The 24,680-nt window shown below is 46.7% G+C and overlaps 2 protein-coding genes across 7 annotated transcripts in view; both read right to left on the bottom strand.

Moving 5' to 3' along the window:
* The window catches only part of LOC146050559 (receptor-interacting serine/threonine-protein kinase 2-like), a 75,626-nt gene extending 72,660 nt beyond the window's left edge, over positions 1-2,966 (bottom strand). The window contains exons 1-2 of one of the 5 annotated variants that reach the window (XM_083167628.1): positions 2,565-2,966; positions 435-753 (exon numbers count right to left, since the gene is read on the bottom strand). In XM_083167628.1, the coding sequence (XP_083023754.1) occupies positions 435-753; positions 2,565-2,698 (453 nt within the window). In that variant the 5' untranslated portion in view covers positions 2,699-2,966. The remainder of the gene's footprint in view (positions 1-434; positions 754-2,564) is intronic. The other 4 variants (XM_083167626.1, XM_083167629.1, XM_083167630.1 and 1 more) reach the window with 4 other exon arrangements.
* Positions 2,967-8,333: 5,367 nt separating this feature from the next.
* Positions 8,334-24,633, bottom strand: LOC146049402 (receptor-interacting serine/threonine-protein kinase 3-like). 2 transcript variants are annotated; one of them, XM_083165931.1, is made up of 10 exons: positions 24,003-24,633; positions 20,549-20,882; positions 20,197-20,339; positions 17,198-17,247; positions 15,717-15,755; positions 14,794-14,900; positions 14,064-14,115; positions 13,088-13,188; positions 11,917-11,968; positions 8,334-10,173 (listed from the first exon to the last, which is right to left on the bottom strand). In XM_083165931.1, exons 1-10 carry the CDS (start codon positions 24,521-24,523, stop codon positions 9,950-9,952), a joined length of 1,623 nt encoding a protein of 540 aa, XP_083022057.1. In that variant the 5' UTR covers positions 24,524-24,633; the 3' UTR covers positions 8,334-9,949. The 2 variants fall into 2 exon arrangements, with proteins under 2 accessions (XP_083022057.1, XP_083022056.1); XM_083165930.1 differs by having other exon boundaries at positions 15,597-15,755; positions 24,003-24,628.
* Positions 24,634-24,680: the final 47 nt, after the last annotated feature.

Raw genomic sequence — 24,680 nt, 5'->3', positions numbered from 1 at the left:
TAACTTAAATAAAGGGCAATAATGTGTGCCATAATGTAAATAAGGGGCACTACTTTGTGGTGTAATATGAATCAGGGTGATTACATGCGGTGTAATGTAAATATGATTGTGGTACTGTGTGGCATAATTTGAATTGGGGATACTATTGTGAGACCACTGTCTCTTTATAAAGTATGGGAGGTAGTGGTGCCAAGAACCCTGTTACTGGCCTGGGCTCCAATTAATGGGGGGATCGGGAGGGGGGCATCAGTGGCAGGAGAAATGAGTTCCACTATGTCTCTGGGACCATTTTAAGCCCTGTCTATAAGAAATAGACAGATTGTACTGTAATCTGTTGGGCCTGCTTGATAATACCCAAACAGACAGATAGGTTAGTAGCCTGGCTCATTGAAAGAACATTTCTCAAAAACATCATGCAGCCTAGAACCACTGACCTGAACGTCTAAAGACTTGTTCAGCAGAACATTGCTTGGCTTCAGATCTCTATGGATAATCGGTGGATTTAGAGCGTGATGAAGATAATTCATTCCCAGAGCCACCTGATGAATAATCTGGAACCTCAATGACCATGGGACTTCACAAATGTTGTGGAACAAGGTGTGGAGGGATCCGTAGGGCATGTATTCCATTACAAGGCCGTATCCACTGCGCACCCCTTCCCGTTTATCGTACACGCCCAGGAGACGGAGCACATAGGTGTAATTCGCTCTGCTCATCATTTCCCTCTCTCTCTCAAGATTGCTGGAATCAGCGCTAGAATAAAAACAGAACATCAATACAACTCAGCAAAGAGTATAAAACGTCAACAGAGGACACCAACCCTGTGTCAGGCCTGTTACTTAGGGTCCGATTCAGGCCTGATCGCTAGGATACGTGTTTTCGGAGCTCTGCGGTCAGGTAAACACCACCCGATGCCAGCACTTCCCCCTCCAACAAAACACAAGGTTACTGCCCCCAAATGGCTGGCAGCTGTCAATCAGTCAAACAGCCTACAATCACAGGCTGTCGCTGGCTGTGATTGCATGGTGGGCTCATGCATGCGCACTGTTCACTGTGCAATCGGGTCTGAATTAGGCCCCAGGAAAGGGTAGAGTTTTATCCATGGAAGAAGAGGATGTACAGTAGCCCAGACACAGAGGCGTGCGGGTGATGGGTTGCAACACTTTGCTCCTCTCTGTTGAGGGTGCAATGGGGCAGATCAGAATGATGTGATACTCTGAAAAGTCATTAGAGTGGCAATGTGCCCCATAACCCGAGTAACTGTCCAGCGGGGCTCCTGGAAGGCTAAATGACCCTCAGCCAATGCTGGGCACCCTAGGCAGGAGGATGGGCTGCGGCCAAGACGTCTCCCCGTATATATATGGCTCTGTCTGTATAAAAAGGCCATGGTGATCTTGGCTGCTGGATTATCCCCCGTGGGGTGTCCAGAACATATGCAATTGGGTCCCACAAGCTGAGAACACGGTATTTATGAGTATAACACTTATTCCCAGGATCATGGAAGCAATACAGTAGTTAGATATAATTACTTGCAAAACTGAATAGCAGCTGGATAGACCCTTAATACCAGTTTACACCAAAGCAATAATTAGGGTTATTGATAGTCAACCCGGCTCAGGGCTTGGTGTAAATGAAAAAAATAACCTGGGTCCTGTTACCCCGCAATCCAACCTGGGAACCGTTCCGGGTTGAACACGGGTGAATACAAACGGGTAACCCAGGTTTACCATTTACGTCAACGGGGGAGCCTATACCTCCGGACTGCATCGACCTGCGGCCAGTCCGGAGGTTGGGAGAGGAGGCATGCAGCTCCGCTGCTGTCTGCTGTACTATGCAGACAATATCAGAGCAGGAAAGGAGGTGAATGAATGCCTGTGTGTGGCATCAATTCACCTCACGGATGGAGGCTGGGGGCACCCCAGCAGCTTTCCCGGGAGTTGATGTCAGGACTCGCCTCTGCTGACATTATTCATGGTGGGAACAGCGGTGTAAAAGGGGTCAAAAGCCATCACCCCAGGGCCCAAACCTGTGTGCGACCTGTTTTTTTTTTTTGGGGTGTAAAAGGGGTATAAGTGAGACATCTATATGAACACAGCATTACTCTAATAATATACTGTATAAATGGGCATATAGTAATAGTAGTTCAGAAAATCTCAATACATATGTAGCTATGTCGGTTTAAATTGATATTATCCTACTAAGCCAAAGTTGAAAACAACAGTATGAAACTTTTGGTGAATATTTGAAATAAATTTAAATGTAGATAATAAATGTAACAAATTACACACAGTAACTTCTGCAGATTGTGCTCACAGATAAGGATTTAAAAATAAACTGACAATAAGGCCATTCTGCATTTGAATGAAAAACACCTTTATTTAGTAGTATCCCTTAATCCCCCCTATTCCTTCCAAGTTTTCCCAATTACTCCCTCCAATGTCCCCCAACCACTCCCCTAATGTCCCCTCATAATCACCCCCCTCGTGTCCCCCAATCAGCAGCACAGATGAAGTGACAGCTGCAGTACCCAGACCCGCCGCTAGTCACTGAGCGCTGTTGCTCACCTTGTATGGGTCCACACGGTCTTCAGCGCCACTTCCATTCCCAGCTTTTTGCTCCATCCCCGCTGCACTACACCGAACCCCCCGCTCCCCACCACCCTCAGCTCCGTCAGGTCCGCGGCCTCCAGCGGCTGCATCCTGCTGCTCTCCCCGGGCCTGGGAGTCCCCGGGCCTGGGATTCTGCAGCCGACTCCTATTTCCAGCCAAGCTTGAAGCTGCTGCTGCTGCGCTGCCTGTGCCCTGTAGAGGGGAGGAGGGAGAAACCGTCACCCCTCCCTCCGAGTCCTCACAGACAGCAGCCGCGGGTGCTGCTGTGTTTGTCCAAAACAGGCACGGCACTCCAAAAAACAGAATTCAGCGGCCCCGGTGCCCTCCAAGGGTAGGTAGTTAGATTGGGTCACGGAGCTGGCATCACTCAAACATGGACTTGGTAGCAGACATATACAAGCTAAGACCGTGGCAGTAACAGTACCGGAATTTTACTCCCTTCGTCAGAGTACGAAATATAAATTCATATAAAAAAATGTGTAAAAAAAAAAGGTACTCTTTACCTAGAACGGCGCCCACGATGTCCATCGCGGTCATCGGGGGTAAAAAATTGCGGGCATCGCATGCACTTAAAAAACGGGTGCGACGCGATGCCCGCGATGCCCGCGATTTTCCCATAGGGATCAATGTTAAAAGTGTGATTGGACGCGATTTTAGTGTTAAATGCCTCAATGTCCGCGATTTTTCCATAGGAAACAATGTTAAATGGGCCACAGAGCCCTAATAGTCCCCCTGAAGTCTTAAATGGCCCCCACAATTTTTAACGCCACCCCACGATCAACGTGAACCCGAAGCGTGGCGATCGCAGCGAGCCCGCGAGGGGTGGCGGTACGCGTCCTCCGACCTTTTCATACCACCACTATCCACGTCGGCGTGGAGTTGAGAATAGAATAGTGTGGCGAGCGAAGCGAGCCACCGAGCCCGAAGCGTGGCGAGCGCAGCGAGCCCCGCAAGGGGACGCGGATACCTGTGAAGCCCGCGAAGGGACGCGTTTACCTGTGAAGGTATCCGTGTCCCCTCGCGGGGCTCGCTGCGCTCGCCACGCTTCGGGCTCGGTGGCTCGCTGCACTCGCCACACTTTTCTATTCTCAACTCCACGCCGACGTGGATAGTGGGGGTATGAAAAGGTCGGAGGACACGTACCGCCGCCCCTCGCGGGCTCGCTTTGCTCGCCTCGCTTCGGGTTGACGTTGATCGTGGGGTGGCGTTAACAATTGTGGGGGCCATTTCTGACTTTAGGGTGACTATTTGGGCTCTGTGGCCCATTTAACATTGTTTCCTATGGAAAAATCGCGGCCATTGAGCCATTGAACACTAAAATCGCGTCCAATCACACTTTTAACATTGATCCCTATGGGAAATCGCGGGCATCGCATCGCACCCGTTTTTTAGTGCATGCGATGGGCGCCGTTCTAGGTAAAGAGTACCAAAAAAAATGATATTTCCTATATAAAGGTAAACATTACAGATTATTATATTCGATGTTTAAAAGGTTTGCTTATCAAATGTCACACCTATTGTGACAAATTCCCTTGGCACTGAGAGGGTTAATGTGGGTGACATCTCACAGGTGCCCTTGCACGTTCCAGCATGAGATCATGCTGAGCAATATAGTCTGGGAGAGCAGGAAGTGCCCTCAGCCATCAGCAATACTAATTATACCATTCAGTATTCTCTAGAAAGCAGAACTAGCGTCTCTGAGAAGACTATTGAGACACTTCCTTCTCTTCTGTGCCACCTTCCCAAAAGCTGCAAATACTGTATATCAGGACGGAAAACAATTAATATGTTCTGGTTCTCTCACAGAGGGCGGTATGTATTAAAATACATCGCCGCGGCACTGCAGCGAGGCTATCGCATATGTACTAACATAAGCGATTAGCATCGCAATGCGGTGACGGAGGCCCCCAGTGATATGGTGTGCGGGGGGTCTCCATCATATCTCTGGGCTCTCCCGCTTCTGCCTGGATGGGAAGCAGGTGTCCTGGGCGCCTCCTCCTTCCCCCTGCAGCCGGAAGGACCTCCAGCTGTGTTGCTGGGGGGGGGGGGGGGGGAGTTTGACAGCGGTATGCTGGGGACAGTGGGGTCAGCGTCTGAGGCGGGGGGTGGCGTAAAGAAGCCCATTGGCTTTTATAGGGTATCGCCACCCAAAGGTAGTCAGGTCTAAGTACATTTGAAAATGTGGTAAATCCCCCGAAAACCACATTTTCCCCTTAGTACCAGAGAACATTATTTAACACTTACCGGGACTATGTAAAAACCGGACCCGGACTACACTCCGGACCGCCATCAAAATCTGCAGTCCGGAGCTTGTAGGGTCCGGTCCGGGGGGTGTCCTGTCCGGGGGTGTCCTGTCCGGGGGGGGGGGGGGGCCTGTGATAGCTATCACCAGGGACATGGGGAAGGGGTGATTACAGCCTCTCCGTGTGGTCTGGACCGTCCGGTTTTTGCTACATGCCCGGACCATACAGTGAGGCTTTATTCTACCCCTCCTCCTCTACCTGGTGACAGGTAGCCCCCCCCCCCCCCCCCCCCCCCGGACAGGACACCCCCGGACAGGACACCCCCCGGACCGGAGGCTACAAGCTCCAAAATGCAGAGTTTGATGTCCAGTCCGGCGGTCCGGGGGTTTTGTCCTGGTCCGGTTTTCACCCATACCCACACTTACCTACTCTCCGTTAGCCAGCATTACCCACAACCCAGCTATCTGGTCTGGGAGTCCAATGACATTGGCTCATAATGCTTGCAGCACACTTTTTTCCAACAGGGGAGTGGTCACACGTACCAGGATTAGACCACACCCCCAAAATGTATCCAGGCCCAGCAGTGTTTTCTACAGCAATGGCTAGGACAAGGATCCTGCCTTGTTGGAGGAGGAAAGCAGCAGTTTGTTAAGTCTCACACAGCAGTGCTAAGAGGGCTGAAGGGGGAGGTGGCAGGGGTGTTACTAATTACCCAGGCCCTGGTCTGATGGAGGGGCCAAGTGTGGATGCTGCTCCTCCCCCATTACCCGGAAGTAGGAGCTGCAGCAGCTCTTCTCCTCAACCCAGCACACACTGCTGTGTGCTCGGCTGTAGTGCAGCCAGGAAGCCGCCTAGAGTACAATTATTTTTGGTATTTAATTTCAAGTATGCGTGGTCACACCTCCTGTTATTAGGCCACACCCCCAGAGAAATGCCCAGCCAGGCACTCCACTGCCCTGGTCTCTCTTGCATTTTGTGAGCAGTCAGCAAAACAAAAACACCTGGGGCAGAGCATTGTTTTGACAAAATAGGAGCTGCCCTTTGTGATGGCCGCCGGTCTATGGATTTCCTGGTTTATGACCCAGGAGTCAGTCTGTGCATGAGCAGAAGGATGCTGGAGCCGTCGGGGGGGGGATCTGCCCTCCTGAATATGGAGATTGTCCTGTTCGTACGTCCCACCTCATTGTTTAAGGTTTTATTTTCTGACTGAACAATGGTCATTTAGGAGAAATGAGAGCCACCAACCAGAGCACAGGAAGCAGACATTTTGGTACCTTGGGCCAGAAATATAAGGAGAGCACTGGCATCAGGACTAGACTGGCTCACAAGGTTACAGGAAGAAAAACCATGCACTCGAATGGTAAGCCAAGGCTCTGTGGTGGCAGACCCTATGCATAAGCATGGGCACTAGCACCTGCATTCCCCTGTCCAACAGGGCCTAGTGAAAGCACTTACTATGATGCATCTTCCAACAGGAAGACTCAGAAATCTGGGTGGACTGGGGAGCTTGGAGTCCAGATCCTAATCACACTGAGAAACTTGAATTGAAGAAGTGACAGCTGTGTTCTAGGCTAACTCTCCCTTCTTCAGAGCCACTGTGCTTAAGGCGGAATGGCAAAACATACCACCTTCTGTTGTCCAGGAACTTGTGGACAGTTGGCCAAGAAGGGCGTCTGCAGTGCTGACGTCAATAACCGCTCATTGCCCTATTTGCTGTCAGCGTCCAATCACTTTTGTCACAGGTCGTCTTTGGAATTGTGCCCTCCCCAGTGCAGTTCTTGCGGATCAAGAAGGCACTTTGAAATTTTTATTGTTCATCAAGAAAAGTGGACAGAGCTAAAGTACCAACCACCCCACTCCTGTCAGTATTCTAGCACGGTCTGTAACTTGTAGAAGCTGGTTGGCAGGTGTTTATCTCAGGCTTAGTAAATAGATTCCGGTACTTGTTTCCTATCTGGGCGCCCAGGTTTTCTACGTACGGCACCGTAATGAAATCGGATCGCATCGCATCGGATTCGGTACTCGATGATGTACGATGGCATACGATGCTATCCGATCCGATTTCATTTTAAATCGGATCGCATCGCATGCGGTGCACAATGCTGTACGATGGCATCCGATACGACTACATTTTGTATCGGATCACATTTATTTCATTCAAATATTTTATTTGAATTAAATTATTATTTTTTTAAATAACCATTTCAGGCCCTGGTCACCACCACTATCCACGTGATCCCGAAGCGTGGCGAGCGCAGCGGTACGCGTCCTCCGACTTTTTCATACCCCCACTATCCACGTCGGCGTGGAGTTGAGAATAGAAAGTGTGGCGAGCGCAGCGAGCGGACGCGGATACCTGTGAAGCCTGTGAGGGGACACGGATACCTTCACAGGTATCCGTGTCCCCTCGCGGGCTTCACAGGTATCCGCGTCCGCTTGCCACGCTTCGGGCTCGGTGGCTCGCTGCGCTCGCCACACTTTCTATTCTATGAAAAAGTCGGAGGACGCGTACCGCCGCCGCTCGCCACGCTTCGGGATCACGTGGATAGTGGTGGTGTCGTTGGTAATGGGGCGGTAAATTGCCATTATCAGTCCACTAAAAATTGGCCATCCTATGGGCCAACCATAAAAGCGGGAACAAAATCGGATCGAATCGCATCGCATCGTTCAATATCGTGTATGTGCATTTGTGGTATCCGATGCGATGCGATCCGATTTTTATACGGAGAATAGCATGGTGCGCAATTAACGTAGCGGGCGCCCAGATAGGAAACAAGTACCTAGATTCCTTTGTTATATAATTTATTTTAAAATCACACATTTCATACCCAGGTTCATTAGTCACAACCTCCTTTATGTAAAGCATGCCATCACACAGGTGCCCCCACTCAGATCTCCTCCCAAGTCATGCCGCCATTACGTTGGTGCTTTTATAAATTCTAAAGCTGGCCATACATCTACAGATCGATTGTCAGATCTGGCTGGTTGGAACAAAAACCTGGTAATGGATGAGAGCAAATGACAGTTTACTATTTGCTTTGAAATGCTGGAAAACAGCCAAAAACTGTCATTCAGATATTACCAGGTTTTTGTTCCAACCAGCCAGATCTGACAATTGATCTGTAGATGTATGGCCAGCTTAAGAGTCGATCTGACTCCAACCACCAATAGAATCTGAGAAGTAAAGCTGCCCATACATGGTCCGTTTAACGGATCTGTTGTGTACTTATATAGTACACATCGCATCGCATGCCTTGTGCATGCATAGTGCTAGTACAAAAAGTATGTGCAGCACATACTTTTTGTACCGTACTATGAGATGCGCATCTCATAGTACAGAAGGGACGGTCCGGGAACGGACAGTCTATGGGCACCTTAACTCCTCCCGCAGCAGCCTTTCAGTTCCGTTCAAAGTATTTAAGCTTTAAAAGTCAGTAGCATGTGCCTATCAAGGCGGTAGGTCAAAGAACAGAGTCAGAACTAGAAATTAGGTTTTAATTTCAAGAATAACTTCAGAGTTTCAGCCTAAAACAACAGCCACTCTTACAAATAGATTATATTCCTGCTATAAAAAAAAAAAAAGAGAGAAGATTGATATAAAGATATATAAAATTCTTGTCGACAATATCCTACACATCAACCAATATAGGTCAGCCTATTGACTCAACAACTTAAGGGTACATTTACTTAGATGGGATGTTGCAACCAGACAGATTCTACTTATTTAGCACCTTCTAGAACAGGGGTGGGCAACAGGCGACCGGCAAACAGCTTCTGACTGGCCCGCCGCCTGGTGCTGCTGTATGTGTGTCCGATGGCGGCTGTGTGTGCGCGTATCGTAGGCCTGTGTAGCCGGTGCTCAGCCTGTGCGTAGCAGGCACCAGGCATTGCCCGACGCATGCGCGAGAGGCCGCAGGACTACGCAGCGAGCACACACCAGCTGCCATCGGACACACATACAGCAGCGCGGAGCCGAGGACGGGTGAACCGCCGTGACTGCATGGGGATGCAATCAGCGCCATTTTTCAAGGCTGGCGCCCAGGTGTTTGGAATATCTAAAGAGGGGCAGGTGTGTGGCATTACTAAGGAGGAGCTGGTGTGTGGAATTACTAAGGAGGAGCTGATGTGTGGAAATACTAAGGAGGAGCTGGTGTGTGGCATTACTAATGGGGGCAGGCGTGTGGCATTACTAATGGGGGCAGGTGTGTGGAATTACTAAGGAGGAGCTGGTGTGTGGAATTACTCATGTAAGGTGCAAGTATAAGGGGCCTACTATTGTGTTGCATGATGTGTAAAAGGGGTATATGGTGTGCTACAATACATTCAGAGACACACCCCCTTTTGAGTGACCACACCCCATATTTCTGGAGTGCAGCTCCTTGAATATTTGCTGGAAGTATTATGTGGCGCCCCAGCTGAAATAATTGCCCACCCCTGTTCTAGAAGATAATAGAATCTGATTGGTTGTTGTGTACAACATCCAATCTTTTATAGAATCTTAACACATGTGGCTTGGAATATGGATTTTAAGGACTAAATTTACTAAGAATTACTTCTCAAATGGAATGTCAAGGTAACACTGAACTGTTTATTTTACCTTCATACTGCATATAAACCGAACATTAGGATAATCTTTGAACACTATAGGTGCGGGAACATGATGTGCACCGTGCTGTACACTGACGCGTGGAAATCTGCCCTTTCATTGAGCTCACAATATAAACAGATACATGCAGCCAGTAGCTGTATTGGCACTGCACGGGAATGCCTGGACTTACTATAAGCCATAAATACCGCAAGCGCAAGGCTTAGCAAAGTTACATTAAACCAAGCTTCCTTCAGTTCCAGCCCAGGACCACATCTGATGGCGCAGCTGGTAACACTGCAGTTAAGTAGAAAGTCTTGTCACAGTCTTATTACACCAACAGTAAGTGGCTTGGCTTCCGCACCTCCTGAGCTGTAGGAGTGGGCTGTAGAAGTCCTTACAATACTGTAGATGCAGTGGTATAATTTCCCTTCTTCCTTGTTGTAAAGGAGGCGGATCAGGAAAAAAAACCATCAACATTGCTCAAGTCAACATTATTAAATTTCTATTCATTAGAAGAGTGATTTCAAAGTAGGTATACTCTTTTTGGGCTTCTGTATAAACTTGGTAAGTACAACTTTGTCCACTCGACGTCCAAGGTCTTTGATAGACGTGCTGGATTCCAGCTGCTTCTGGTCCGTATCGGAGAGGATACCCTCAGTGTTAAACTTCTCCATGACCTTTCTGTAGTCTCCAGAATTCTTGATGACCGTCACAATCTTGTTCATTACTTCATCTGCAAAGAAAGCATGAGATTAGTACATGGTAAATTCATTGACAGTCCTGCAATTACAATATTAAACTGTCCTCAATAAGGAATGAATACATATGACCAGCAGTCAGAATATTGACACCGGCATCCCAAGGAGGGAATCCCAGCAGGGGTCAGGTAAGTATACCTTCACCACGGCACTCCTAACCGCCCCTCTCCTCAGCCTGACCCTATGACACCACAGCTAGTTTCTAATCCTACACCCCCCCCCTACATTATCCATGTCAATATTCATAACATGTCAACATAATGACTGGATACAACATGAATGGGGAACACTGCATACTTCTCTACTGTCCCAGAAGTAGCAGGATCTGTGTAGTCCCTCACAACCCAGAAAGACTGCATGCTCCACCCACTTCCTAGTGAAGTTGGCAGAATGGGGAGACAATTGCTGGAATTAAGGTCCGATTAGAGGGGGAGGGGCTAAACATGAATGTGCATAATTTAGCCTCATCCTTTCACCAAGGATGGTGAACCATGTCCTTTTTTCTGTGATGGGGTGGGGCTTAATTATGTCATAACCCAGCCCACCTCATGAAGTGCTCAGCTGCTTCTCGTCCCTGGGCTTAGCAGGAGAGGAATTTTTCAATGTAGGTGAGTATATCATTGTGAGGCAGAACACTTGATTTGTTAAATCAATCATAATTGATGTTTTAGGGCAGGGGTGGGGAACCTAAGGCCCGGGGGCCGTATGTGGCCCTCGTAGCCGGTCTGAGTGGCCCACCCACCCGCATGGCGGCTTTGCCGGGCGTCAAGTACAGGGGAATTCTCGCGAGAGATCAGTAGTTCTCACGAGATTCCTCTTAATCAACAGTAGCCGGAGACTGTCAGTCCTATTCAGCGGCAGCAGCCAGAGCATGGGGTGGCTACAGCAGGACAATTTGTAACAGAAATTTTTACATATGGGCCCCAAAGGCAGAAAAAGTGATTCAGAAGTACCAATGTTCACACCCTATGCTGGTTGCCAGTAATGCCTGTAGGTGGTGGTGGTGGAAGTATCCAATTAGTACACTTGGTCGTTCTAAAGCTGGCTACACACTATATAATGTGCTCCATAAGTGATATTGTTAGTGTTTTCCAGTGAATCCTGGGCGAACGATAGTGTATATACACAATGTATGACATAGTCAACAATATCCTTCTGTGATGTCATCCAGCCCCCCTGCTGGTCATTGACAATATAGTCAACATTGAGTGGCATGAACAGATGATGCGGAAAGGGGATACGTTAATGATATCATTATTGTGCATATCATTAACGATATATACCGTCTAGTGGAAGGGGTTTGTGTTTTGGAGGTCACGGGAAAATGTCTGATTGGTTAAGAACATGAACATACATAATTACGGATGGTGTAATGGTTAGCATTACTGCCTCACAGCATTGAAGTCATGGGTTCCATTCCCACCATGGCTCTATCTGTGCGGAGTTGATATATTCTCCCAGTATTTGCGTGGGTTCCCTCCGGGTGCTCCGGTTTCCTCCCACAATCCAAAAATATACTGGTAGGCTAATTGGCTCCCAACAAATTAACCCTAGAATGTCTGTGTGCGTGTATATGTGGTAGGGAATATAGTTTGTAAGCTCCACTGGGGCAGGGACTGATGTGAATGCTCAAATATTCTCTGTAAAGCGCTGCGGAATATGTGTGCGCTATATAAGAAACTGATAATAAATAAATAAATAAATAAATAATTACCAACCTGTTCCTGAAATATCTTCCTTTATAGTGGCTTCTGAAGATGTATCTTGAACCTTAAAAAAAAGTGACAAGACAATAGTGTAAAAGTGGCTGATGTATCAACACAACCCACCTTTCTTAAGGCAACTGTTTTATGAAAGATTTGGTTACAACAAGCAGTGAACTAAGCCCAGAACACAGTCACTGTATACTATACAAGTAATGGGGGTGAATACCAGAATGCCTCGGGTTAAGTGCTGTGGGAAGGTCAATCTTCCTCTTGCAGATGAACTGCACACATGCCATGCAAATCAACGCACTGGCTCCCCGCAGCATCTAGAGCAGTGGTAGCCAACTCCAGTCCTCGAGAGCTACCAACAGTTCACAATTTCCAGACCACCTAGCTGCTGCACAGGTGCACTCATTACTCAGACACATTTTAAAAGATCCACAGGTGGAACTAATTACTTCACTTGTGATTCTGTGAGGAGATCTGGAAAACATGAACTGTTGGTAGCTGTCGACGACTGGAGTTGGCTACCCCTGACCTAGACCCATGTCGACCTTTCAGCATGTCGACCTAATGACTGTCAACCAACTTATGATTGACCATATGATCCACACCCACCTCACCCTTATACGTCTCATCTCTTATCTGGACATTGTCACCCCCACACCCTATTACACTGTCCTGCACCTCCAGTCCTCTGTGCCAACTAGTTAGACTCCAGTGTATGAAGGACCCACCAAGGAATCCATTGGTACAGGCCAAGCTTTTGAGTTCGGGCAAAACATTAGAGGGCATGTAGCCAACTATCAAAGGGGCTTAGCCAATTTTTAGAGAAATCATCAGGGACCTTTAATAAAAGAAGGAAACCACCCACTTTTGATTGACAGGAAGGCTAATCTTGGTGCAGTTTCCATAGAAACAAACCAAGCACCCATATTTATCCATGATCCAGATGAACCAAGTTACCGACCCCTAGAGAAGGGGGTGGGTCTCCTGCACAGCTATGCGCCAATAGTCTCTGTTACACGCTCACTATTGCCATTCCCAAGCCTGCATTCGAGGGCGGTGGAAAGTTAGATAATGTGACATCATGAGGCCACAACGAGAGGTCAAGGAGACACTGAGTGCTTGGGCCTACTTATGAAGGTTGTAGGGTGCTGGTGCTGTTGTAGGTGGAACTCACCACATCGCTGTCTGTCTGCACTGACTTCAGAGGTTCTAGCTGGTCTCCACTGTTTACTGTAAATGGCTGTAAAGATTCTTCAGTCGCTCCTCCAGCAATTTCTAAGGGTAAAAACATGACACCTTAATTACTGGAGATCAGTTCAGCACAGACCTTTCCAAATGGTAATGTAAAAAAAGTTTATCTTCCGAATGCACCAGTTCCTGTACTGTCGTATTGGGAAGGGAAATCCTTTCCTAGTATTTAATAAGCATTGTAATCCCCATCATGCCGCAATCCGTGTGCTATGATGCATATTGCTGTACTAAACTGTATATACAAAACCTAGGGATACAGCTATTAAGTGAGAATTTTAGGAAGATTATGACATTGGATATTGAAAAACTGCAGTAATGTTCAATGCAATGCCAGGGTTTTTATATGTTTAATATTAAAGGGCAGGGGTGTATCAAACCTTAGGGACAGATAAATTAACTTGCCCCCTTCACACCATTAAAACAGCAATTTCAAGTGCCGAATCAATATACATAAGATTAGCGACATCACTGCGAGATTCAGATTCCGTGATGTCACCAATTCCTAGTGAAAGGGCAGTAGGACTACTGTCCTGCATACAAGATGTGGGCATACTACAGGTAGAGTCTGTTCTATCACTGCCCAGCTTCATAAAAATAAGTGCTTAACTGTTATTTCACAATAAGTGTCATTTAATCAATATTAAGTTAAGGTAACAATATACAGTAAGTGCACAAAACACACTAAAGGACTGAAATGTTTATTTTACAATTCTTTACATTTATACTGTAACCACAAAAGTTTTCCTTAACCAAATAAAATGAAGAGAAAACTGAACGGCCAAATGAGGAAAATGGGTTTAGATTTCGACTTTTCTTAAGGCACAAAAAAAAAGGTCATTTACAGTAGATTTACGGTTTCACTAATTTTGGGGTAATTTTATTTTGGTTGCTTCACTTACCATTAAAGAAGTTCTCTAAACAACTGCTACGGTACTCACTTGTATCTGATAACTGTAAAACACAGAATGAATGATGAGGGAATCAACAAGTTATTAATTTAAGGATATAACTAGACACCCCTCTGAAAATGTAATTTCCCACAATCAACCTCACTGTATTCAGTGCTACACCTATGCTTTAAAAAAACTAAACAGAAATGTACACAATGGAGCAGTGGCATAACTATAATATGTGCTTCCCCTGCCAGAAATTTTGGCAACGCCCCCCCAGTAAATAAATCCTCCTCACCCCAACCCTGCCTTACCCCGCCGTCGCTGGATCTGTGGCTGGGACCCACAGATCTTCTTGTCTGCAGTCCCGGCACTCCTCCTAATGAAAAAGACCATCACAAAATGGCTGCCCCTAACAGCAGACCTTTGAGGATGCTAGGAGGCCGCCGCCTTCTCTAGCATCCTCAAAAATTGTCTGCTCTAAGGGGGCGGACATTGTGTGTGGGCTATATTTAATTAGCAGGAGCCAGGAGGAGCGCCGGGATGGCAGACAAGTAGATCTGCAGTTCCCAGTGGCGGCAAGCAGAGGGGTAAGGGGCAGCGCATTAATATCCCCGCAGACCCCCGGCGCCCACTCAGCTCCTCCCCGTGACCATGGGGTCTGTGGGGCTATTGTTATGCAACTGCAATGGAGGAAGCCATTACCCTAACCAGACCCCATAGAAGCAAAATAAAATACCAGATCTGGAGCAGACATTTTTTTGAGCAGATCTTGGACACTTCGTACAGCGCCAACAATCAGATCCTGATACGCGTCAAACATCACTTTTGTAGATTCACTGCAGTCTGTAAAGAGAAACCGTTGATTATACCGTTGATATGCATTCACAGCCATACACAGGGGTGGGGGATAAACTGTGGTGGGGCGGAGTTTTCCTGATCGCTGACCTACGGAGATTTGCAGTCCAGCTGGTCTGAATCAGGCCCTTCGATCTGAGTTTGGACATGCCCCTCACATATCATTCTCTGTACCGTTACATCTGCCCCACCTGCAGCACAGCATGGTTTTGCCAAGGTACAAGTGCCTCAAACTGCGGCCCTCCAGATGTTGTGAGACTACAAATCCCAGCATGCCTTGCCACAGTTTTGCTATAAGGGAGTGTTAAAACTGTGGCAAGGCATGCTGGGATTTGTAGTTTCACAACATCTGGAGAGGACCCATGCGAGTCTAGTCCCTGCATAACACTTACTGATACCACATCTCAGGAAAGAACTGCTGTTAAGATTTCAATCTACAGCAGACCAGGCCAACCTGTGGCTCTCCAGTTGTTTTGAAACTACAAGTCCCAGCATACCCTCACATTGATCAGCTAGTATAGCATGCAGGGACTTCTAGTTCTACAACAGCTGAAGAGCCACAGTTGAACCACCATGATCTACAATCTCCTTTGTGATAGATAATAGAGGGCAGATGGATTCTGAAGCTTAGTCATTACGGTGCTCTCCCTTATATACTGTAGCTCCATATTCTCATGTACCCACCATGGAAGCTGGGCCTGGCATCAGCGTTGGCATCCCAGCATCTGATCATTAACTCCTTTGCTTCCGGCACCATTGGGACCTTGATATATTGATCTAGAACACTGGCTCTGGGTCTCTGACCCTCAGACACACATCGCTGGATTACGGCCGCGTGTATACCTGTGAGGAGAAAACGCTCTGATGTATTATATAAAGGACACTATATACGCCAATTAGGTTGAACTAGATGGACGCAAGTCTTTATTCATCCTCACCTACTATGTAACTATCTTATAGCCCCAGTATTTATATGCCAGGAGAGGTGAGAACTCCATAAACATTCCTTACACTTCTGCATGGCTGGCGTAGTGGTTAGCATTACTACCCAACAGCCCCAACATCTTGTGTTCAAATTCCTCACCATGTCATCTGTGTGGAGTTTGTATATTCCACAGGACTCTGTGGGTGTGCTCCCAAATCCCAGAAACATTAAATGTTGTATCTGGCTTCTGACAAAAATGAACCCTAGTGTGTATATGTGCACACGTGATAGGAAATATGGCTGACAGGATTCTCCAAAGCTGGAGCTGGTGTGAATGTCTGTGAAGTGCTGAGTAAACTGGCTGAGGGCTACATAAGCACAATGCCACATAAGAGCTCTATCTTTTGAGACAAATGTAAGGCTAATTTCAGTTTTAGGCGGGCTGTGCTGTGGTAGTCTGGTGATAAGGAAGCAGCCTATGGGGAGGATAAGGGGAGGTTACCTTAGAGGGGTATATATTCCTGGTGATGTGGTTTCCTCTTAGCCTTTTGGAAGCCTCCCTCCCGCCCTGGATTTTTTTCTAAGATTTTGCCATCCATTACAGTTTTTGGTGCGATTGATAGCCAGATTGGCGGGAAGTCGCTACCAGCCAGCGGTCAAAGCATGGCATAAGAGGTCATTGTGGGGCATCCCCTTTTGGTAGGGTGGCGAGCGTGTCATTTCCATGCGGTTGGACAAAGGGCGTTTCCATTTTACCTGTCCCACTGCTCTGCCAGGTAAAATGGTGGTGGGTCCCGCACAATGCAGGTCGGAGGTGGTGTTGAGACGCTCCTTGGTTTTTGGATAAGATCAAGTTGACTGGGCTGGCATTGGCAGCTAATTTCTCTCTGCCATCCTCCAAATTTAGTTTAAAGATGATTTAAAACCTAGTTAAAATTACAACTCAAATTTTGTTTAAAGTTAGCTTAAATACGGTCACCAATCAATGCTTGATGACCTTTTTAAAATCTAGCACTTGGTTGTCCGTGTATTTATTTATTGTTTGTGTGGTTTATTTTGTGTCGTGTGATTTATTTTAGGTTAAACTAGCTTAAGTTAAGGTAGAGATCAGTCACAATAAGTTATGGGCGCCTAAATACTGCGCTACATACATTACTGGTAATATTAGGGTAATACCTGCATGGGTCTTCAAATTGTGGCCCTCCAGATGTTGTGAAACTACAAATCCCAACATGCCTTGCTATAAGGGAGTGTTAAAACTGTGGCAAGGCATGATGGGATTCGTAGTTTCACAAACATCTGGAGGGCCACAGTTTGAAGACCCATGCCTTAGAGAGAAGAACAATGTTATAGGACTTACCAGGGTAAGGCTCAGCGCCTGAGAAAACGGTCCATGTTAAGATTCCAAAGCTACAACACATAAGAGATAATCAGATACATACGGAGCATTCCAATATCACCCATAGTGCATAACACTTACAGTTGTGTCCTCATACACAGTATTAGTGACACATGGCGTGACTTAAGCGAGGTACAATTACACGGTTTTTAAAACTGATTTCCCATAGATGTTTTACGCACTATTGCAGGCTGTCACATCTTTACAACAGTCTCAAACGCAGGACAATCTGCAGATGTGGCAGGCGACCCCATGCATTTGAACACAATGAGGTGACAATATACTGTATCATGTGGTCATTTATTAGAGCGTGCAGTGTGTACAGGCTGCACAAATAGATCGTTATGTAGTATATGTGGTCAGCAGGGTACACAGGTCGTCAAAAAATAAAAAATGGTAGGTAGGATGGATGGCGCAAGACAGCACCCAAAGAATGCATGCAGAATAGGGTTATTGGGTGGTTAATGTCAGTCTCTGATTGACAGCTGACTGAGTAGGGGGGGTGGGAGTGATCAGCCATAGAAAAAGACCTCACAAGCAATTATGTACCATTCTCAAGATCAATGCGAGAAACAGCAATCACAATGTACTGCATGGGGACTGGCACTGCACCATCTCTATATTAAGGAATAACATTCTAATATAAAGTACTGTAGAGTAATGGACATTAAATGACCTATAGCACATTTCTTACAGTAAAACTGTGTAAGTTCTCAGAAATTTGCGCACCTATTTTAAAAAAGAGGTAGTGTTGTAATAACAAAGTTCAAGGCATAACACAAAGAGGAAGTGAATAGCGGTTTAGCAGGCACCCCGTGCCTCTGCGGTCCTAATCTGTCATTGACAGGGCACAGGGCATAGAATTAGTTTGTAAGACAATTTAGTAATCTTCAGATTAACCCTTTATGACCCCTTTGTATTTAAAAGGGACATAAACGTAGAGCATACCTCCCTACTGTCCTAGCTTCATGGGAACGGCAGTTTTATGGGGACGTTCCCGCATCCCGCCCAGGGCCAGCAGTGTCCCTGGGAGTGTTATATTTGAATAAGGTATTTATGCTGTATAAGCACATCAAACACACGAAACACATACAAATATATTTTATTTGTGCATGAAACAAAGTTTGTGTACAATCTCAGACACTGAATTTAAATGCCAAGCAATCATTCTTGCACATATTTAGTGGCAGTTACATATCATATCCCCAGTAGTGCCAGTCAAGGGCGTAACTACCATAGGTGCAAGGGGTGCAGCTGCTATAGGGCCCAGAGCTGAAGGGGGCCCATCTTTACTGTCTAAGTAATATGTTTTACATACATTTCTCACCATCAGTTGCTAAATAGGGGGCCCTTACAAACTTTTGCTATGGGGCCTAGGAATATCTAGTTATGCCACTGGTGCCAGTTACAGATATACCCAGTAGGTTTTTAGCAAAAAAAAAAAAAAAGAAAGAAAAAGAGTACATTTTGGCAACTACAATCGTCAGAATAATTTGGATAACGGATACACAACATGTATCTGTTATCCATATTATTCCCCAAAAAGTTTCTGGACTGTACTTTTTGCTAAAAGCAGTACTGGGGACACGATATGTAACTGGCACTACTAGATACACGATATGTAACTGGCACTATATATGTGCAAGCAGAGGCGTAGAGAGGGCGGAGCACACGCTCCAGGCGGCGCAAAATAGCATGGCGCCGGAGCTGTGCTGGCACCGCCAGCCCTCTCGCTGTGTACGGACTCCAGGAGAGAGACGTGCTGCTATGTAACATTCACATCTCACGCTGGACCGCTAGCCAATGCACGCTTGCGGTCCAGAAGCCAATCAACTGGTGGCTGCTGGACCACGAGCGCCTATTGGCTAGCGGTCCAGTGGGAGATATGAATTTTACATAGCAGCACGTCTCTCTCCTGGAGTCCGTACACAGCGGGCAGGGAACAGCCCAGGCAGGGGAGGGGGGGGGGGGGGGGACTCAGACGCACACTGGCAGGGGGAGGTGTCCCTGCTGCACACCACTCCACCCACCCTCCCACACCCACCATCGCACCCTACTGCAACCCACCCTGCTGCACCCTACTGCACCCACCCTCCCACAATGCTGCACCCTACTGCCCCCTCCCACAATGCTGCACCCTACTGCCCCCACCCACCCTGCTGCACACTACCGCTCCCACCCTCTCTCCCTGCTGCACACTACCACTCCCACCCTCCCTCCCTCCTGCACACTACTGGCGGTGCATTGAATTGAATTGAAAATAGCGACGGGGAGCCGGGATCGGGCCGCTGCACAGTTCTGTCCTCCTTGGCAATGAGCAAATTCAGTCCTCCTTGGAATCGAGCATGAAGCCCCTTGGCATTGAGCATGTAGGTAAGTGGCACTTATGTGTCAAATGTGTAATGGGCATTATAGTGTGTTGTATGTCATGGGCATTGCGGAGTGTTATATATCAAGTCATGGGCATTGCGGAGTGTTATATAGTATGTCATGGGCATTGCGGAGTGTTATATAGTATGTCATGGGCATTGCGGAGGGTTATATAGTATGTCATGGGCATCATGTGTGGGTTTATGTGTAATTGGACACAAAGTTCAATAAAATGTGCAATGGGCATTACGGTGTGTGGTATAATGTTGGTCCGTGCCCACTTTTCACTGCGCAGGAGCCTCACCTACTACAAATTGGCACCTAGCTACACCACTGTGTGCAAGAAAATGATTGCTTAGCATTCAAATTCAGTGCTTGATCTATTTTGGTTGGAATCAATGAATTGAAGATTTCCCCCAATTAGATTTCCCCTATCCAGCTGTTTGGAGAAAGGCAAATTGCCCCCATTCTTTTAATGTATGAGCCTCATAAGTCTATTTTCTTGCAGTCCTCAATACATCTGTACAATATAAACAAAGGATTCCACATTCCTTGAGAGCAAGGTGTCATGCAAGATTGTATCCTCCTACCTGTACACATCATAGGCTTTTTTGGGAATGTAGTTTATGTCATTTAGAGCTTCCGGCGCCATGTAAGACAAGGTCCCAGCAAAAGACGGTGCTGCAGTGGAGGTGGTGGCTCCAACAATCTTGGACAACCCAAAATCTGTGATCTGGAGAAAGAATAAATAGTATAAGAACTTTGTGGGATACAGGGGGTGACACAACACAACAATCCGTAAAAAAAAAAGGTAGGAAGGTCACCAATGAGCCACCACTAAAATGCCACCCTTCTGCCACCACTAAAATGCTCCCAAATGAATTTTGGAAACCACCAATGTTGCTGTATCATGTATGAGGTTAGAGAATCGTGGTCACTCACCTGGACATCTAAGTGTTTATTTAAAAGCACATTGCCGGGTTTTAGGTCTCGATGGATTATAGGTGGATCAAGGCTGTGGAGATAGTTCATTCCCAAGACCACCTGGTGGAGAATTTGGAACCTCAGAGCCCAGGGAACATCAGGGATATTGTCAAACAGAGAACGCAGAGAACCATTAGGCATGTACTCCATGACCAGTCCATACTCCAACAGATCACCTTCTGGTTTCTGGTACAAGCCTAACAGGCGGAGCACATGGGGGTTGCTGGCTTTCTGCATTACATCCCGTTCCTTCATTAGATCCTTCGTCAGTCTCTTCAGGTTGGAGCTAGAACTGAAAACCATAAAGTACATTGCGTTGGTACAGCACCACTGAATGCAATATTATTTTCTACATCACACCAGTGCATTAGAAAACATTGCATATATTACCGAGAGACCAAGGTAATAAACTTTTAAAGGCTACATGCAAAACAGAATATAGATATTTGGGTAGGCTAGAGTAAGTTCCTGCTCATGCTACAGATACTGGTGTTGACCTTATGTGTATAAGAATTTGCCCGTTCTTCCACCTTTAGTTTTGGTTTATTTGTTGCTATTTGCTGAGTGCAGGGGAGAACGCAAGGTCATTCCGCTAGGGTGCAGTTGACATGTCTCGGGTAGGGATGGCCATCGTTGCCATTGTCATCGATGGTTGCCATCGATGGCAATACTGCAATTGGCCATCGATAGTGCTAAACTATGCAAAGGATGACCATCGATATTTTTACATATCGATGGTCATCCATTGTGTTTGATTGATTGGCCTTCGGGCCAATCAAAACACTGGTGGGGGGGGGGCTTCGCGGGTGTCGGGGGCGGAGCTATACTCCGTGTCCCGGCACTTTGAAAGAAAAAAACCATCTGGTTCTCCCCCATCAATGGCAAAAGCATTCGACATCGGCCATGAACCATTGATGATTTAGAATCATCGATGGTCATCCCTAGTTTCGGGTGCCCTCACAGTCTTTTATAGTCTCACAAATCGGCCATACCATTCCAGGTGACTTATGTTACAAGGATGAGCAAGATAGCCAATTCTTTTGATAAAGGTACCCATAGAGCCGTCTGTCTACAAGGCATGACTGTCTTTGGGTTGATGCACTGATGGGCTGTGGCAATTGTTCTGGGTGGCAAACAAGGATTGTCAATCTTAATACAGTATGTCATGTTTTAAGTAAATAGCCATAGTCATTTCTTGTCTGTTATTTCATTAAGCTGGAAGGAAATGTAATCTGTACACAACACAGCCAGGCTGTACAGACAGGGGGCTACCCTTATTGTAGTGGTTTCAGTGATTCCTGCATTGCAGGGCAGTACTTTCGTGCTGTGTGGCCCCCAGCATGCTAGAGGGTATGGGGCCCTTGGGTCCACAATGTTTAGGTTGACAGTCACTAGATCGACCACTAATGGCCGACAGTGATGAGGTTGACATGCGTTTCACATTTTTTTGGGGGGGGGAAACAAAAGGGCAGTGTTTCCCACTTTGTAAACCAAGTGGGCATAGAGTGAGAATATAATAGTGTACCGAGCACAGCGAGCCATGCGGTACACTTATAGTGTAAAAAAAAACATGAAAAACTCATGTCGACTATATCCTCCTAGACATTGGATGGTTGGGACCTAGTGCTCGATGTTTTGGGCATCGAGAGTGGAGGGTTGAATAGTTTTATGCCATCAATGGATGGCTTACGATGGTATAAGTCGGGACGCGTGCGCAGCGTCGCTGCATTCAGCGGCATTGCTGCAGGTGGCCCACCCTGCCGGGAGGTACGCATGTGCGCAGAAGAATCTTAAACTGGATGTATAGCTAGATATAGTTTTTCTGCGCATGTGCGCACATCCCGGCCAGGCAGGCAGCCCGCAGCTACTCGGCGGCCCGCCCCGTTGCTCTGCACATGCGCGGCAAAGCGATAGCAGGAACCGTAGGTGGTAGAATGTTTTATAGCCATAGATAGTTCCTGCTTTAAAAGCCAACAATGGCATCCTACGATGGGGGATGGGGGATTCCAACTATAATATATATATTTCCAAATATAATATCCCTGAAACTACTTTTGAAAACTAGTTTCAGGCAGATTTTAGTTGGTGGCAGAATTTTGCACAGCGCCCCATTGAGGGGGTGTGTAATGCTCCACTAAAGGGCGTGTCTAGTCTCATATATGGAGAGATCGTGAAAAAAGTTTGTGAACGTGGCACCTAGAAGCGTGGGTGTGTACTGCTACATCTAAGAGGAATCTTTTTAAATGACTTATATACAAATGTAGATGAGCCCAAAGCAGTTAGTAAGAGATACTATACTTGGTAAAGTGCTGGGAAATGGCGTTGATGATTCAATGTAAATGTATCTATATCTTATTCATTTTCGCCCCAAAATGTAACCGTATAATGTGGGCTAGGTGACATGAGGGAGATTGCTAGACTAATGAGGGAGATTGCTGCTATGTCAGGGAGTCTCCTGCGGAATGCAGGAGGGTAGGCAACTAAAGGTGCCCATACACGTTACAATTATTGTTTACAATATCGCATCTCAGTTTTGCGATGAGATGAGATCTAGTACAAAAAATATGTGCTGTACATACTTTTTGTACTAGATCTCATCTCATCACCGAGATGTGATAAGATGCAATATTGTATACAATTATTTGTAACGTGTATGGGCACCTTATGTCCTTATTCAAATTTATGAAAGTGAAAGTAGCTTGTCCCTCTGCAGACGGTGCTAATTCCACCCCCGCCTCCTGACCTCTTGCACGCAGCACCTCTCTTCTGTGTTATGTGCATGTCATCAGCAGGGAACTTCCCGTCCGCTCTTGGAGTTTCCGTTTCAGGAAAATCCTGTTACAATTATAGCACAAAGGTCCTGTTTTCCCAGCTGTACATCTGTATTATACTAGCAAAACGAATACTGCTGTATAATAACAATGTATCCTCTAGATTAAACGCTTGTAATATGGATTAATATAAAACAAAAGTACAGAATGTTTCTGCTCACAGTATCATTGCACAGTACAGGTGTAGGCAACCTGTGGCAATCCAGCTGCTGTGAAACTACACATCCCAAAATGCCCTGCCACAATGTTAGCATTCCGTAAAAGCAAAACTGTGCAGGGCATCTTGGGAGATGTAGTTCCACAGCAGCTGGATGTCACAGGCTGCCTACACCTGCTGGCATATAATAAACTAAATCTGATTTGTCGGAACAATCAGAGCCCAATACAAATACATATTGTCCATTTACAGTAGTTGTGATGCCAATGGGCATGTCTACTATTGTAAAGCGCAACGGAATCTGCTGGGCTATATAAGAAACTGTAAATAAATAAATAAATAAATGTACTGTCCCACAATGGCCAAATGCACCCATCGTGTACCATTAAACTACGTCCTATGCAAATACAAATAATTAACATACCCATGAGTCCCTTGGATCATCTTCAGCGCAATTTCCATTTTCAGCATTTTGCTCCATCCGCTATATACCAGCCCAAAGCCTCCACTGCCCACCACCTGCAGGTTGTCCAGGTCTTCAGCTGGGAAAGGAGGCAGCATGTTCTCACACTGCACACACTGCAGTCCCACAGCGCACAGTATGGCCACACAGCCCAGAGATCCACTGAGAGCAGTCACACAGCCCAGAGATCCACTGAGAGCAGTCACACAGCCCACAGTATGGCCACACAGCTCAGATATCCACTGAGAGCAGCCCCACAGCCCAGAGACCCACTGAGAGCAGTCCCACAGACCAGAGACCCTTTGAGAGCAGTCACACAGCTCAGAGACCCACTGAGAGCAGTCCCACAGCCCAGACCCAGAGTGTAGTCCTCCCACAGCACAGTACAGAGTACAGCACATAGCACAAGGCATGGACTGAGTGAGTTCCAGGAGGAGCTGGCTTAGAAGGCGAGGCTTATTTAGGAGGAATAGAAACCTCATTTCAATGCTGTATTTCCTATCCCTGATAAGGATCTCAGCAGCAGTTGTCACTACACTGCAGTATTTGGAGAATGCACGATAATCACCCCAGGCTATGTATTCAGTGGCTGCCTGATAGGCCCCTGCTGGGTGTGAGTGCTTTGTCACTCTTTGTTAA

The sequence above is a fragment of the Crinia signifera genome, chromosome 12 (assembly GCF_055691185.1).
Source record: "Crinia signifera chromosome 12, ASM5569118v1, whole genome shotgun sequence".
NCBI lineage: Eukaryota > Metazoa > Chordata > Amphibia > Anura > Myobatrachidae > Crinia > Crinia signifera.
This window is presented reverse-complemented; position numbering and strand designations above follow the sequence as displayed.

Coding starts and splice junctions, on each gene's coding strand:
- LOC146049402 (XM_083165930.1), bottom strand. CDS start 24,523: ATGAGGTTTCTATTCCTCCTAAATAAGCCTCGCCTTCTAAGCCAGCTC. Junction 20,883..24,002: donor ATGATCCAAGGGACTCATGG/GTATGTTAATTA, acceptor TATGGTTTTCAG/TTCTAGCTCCAACCTGAAGA. Junction 10,174..11,916: donor GGAAGATATTTCAGGAACAG/GTTGGTAATTAT, acceptor CTTTCTTTGCAG/ATGAAGTAATGAACAAGATT.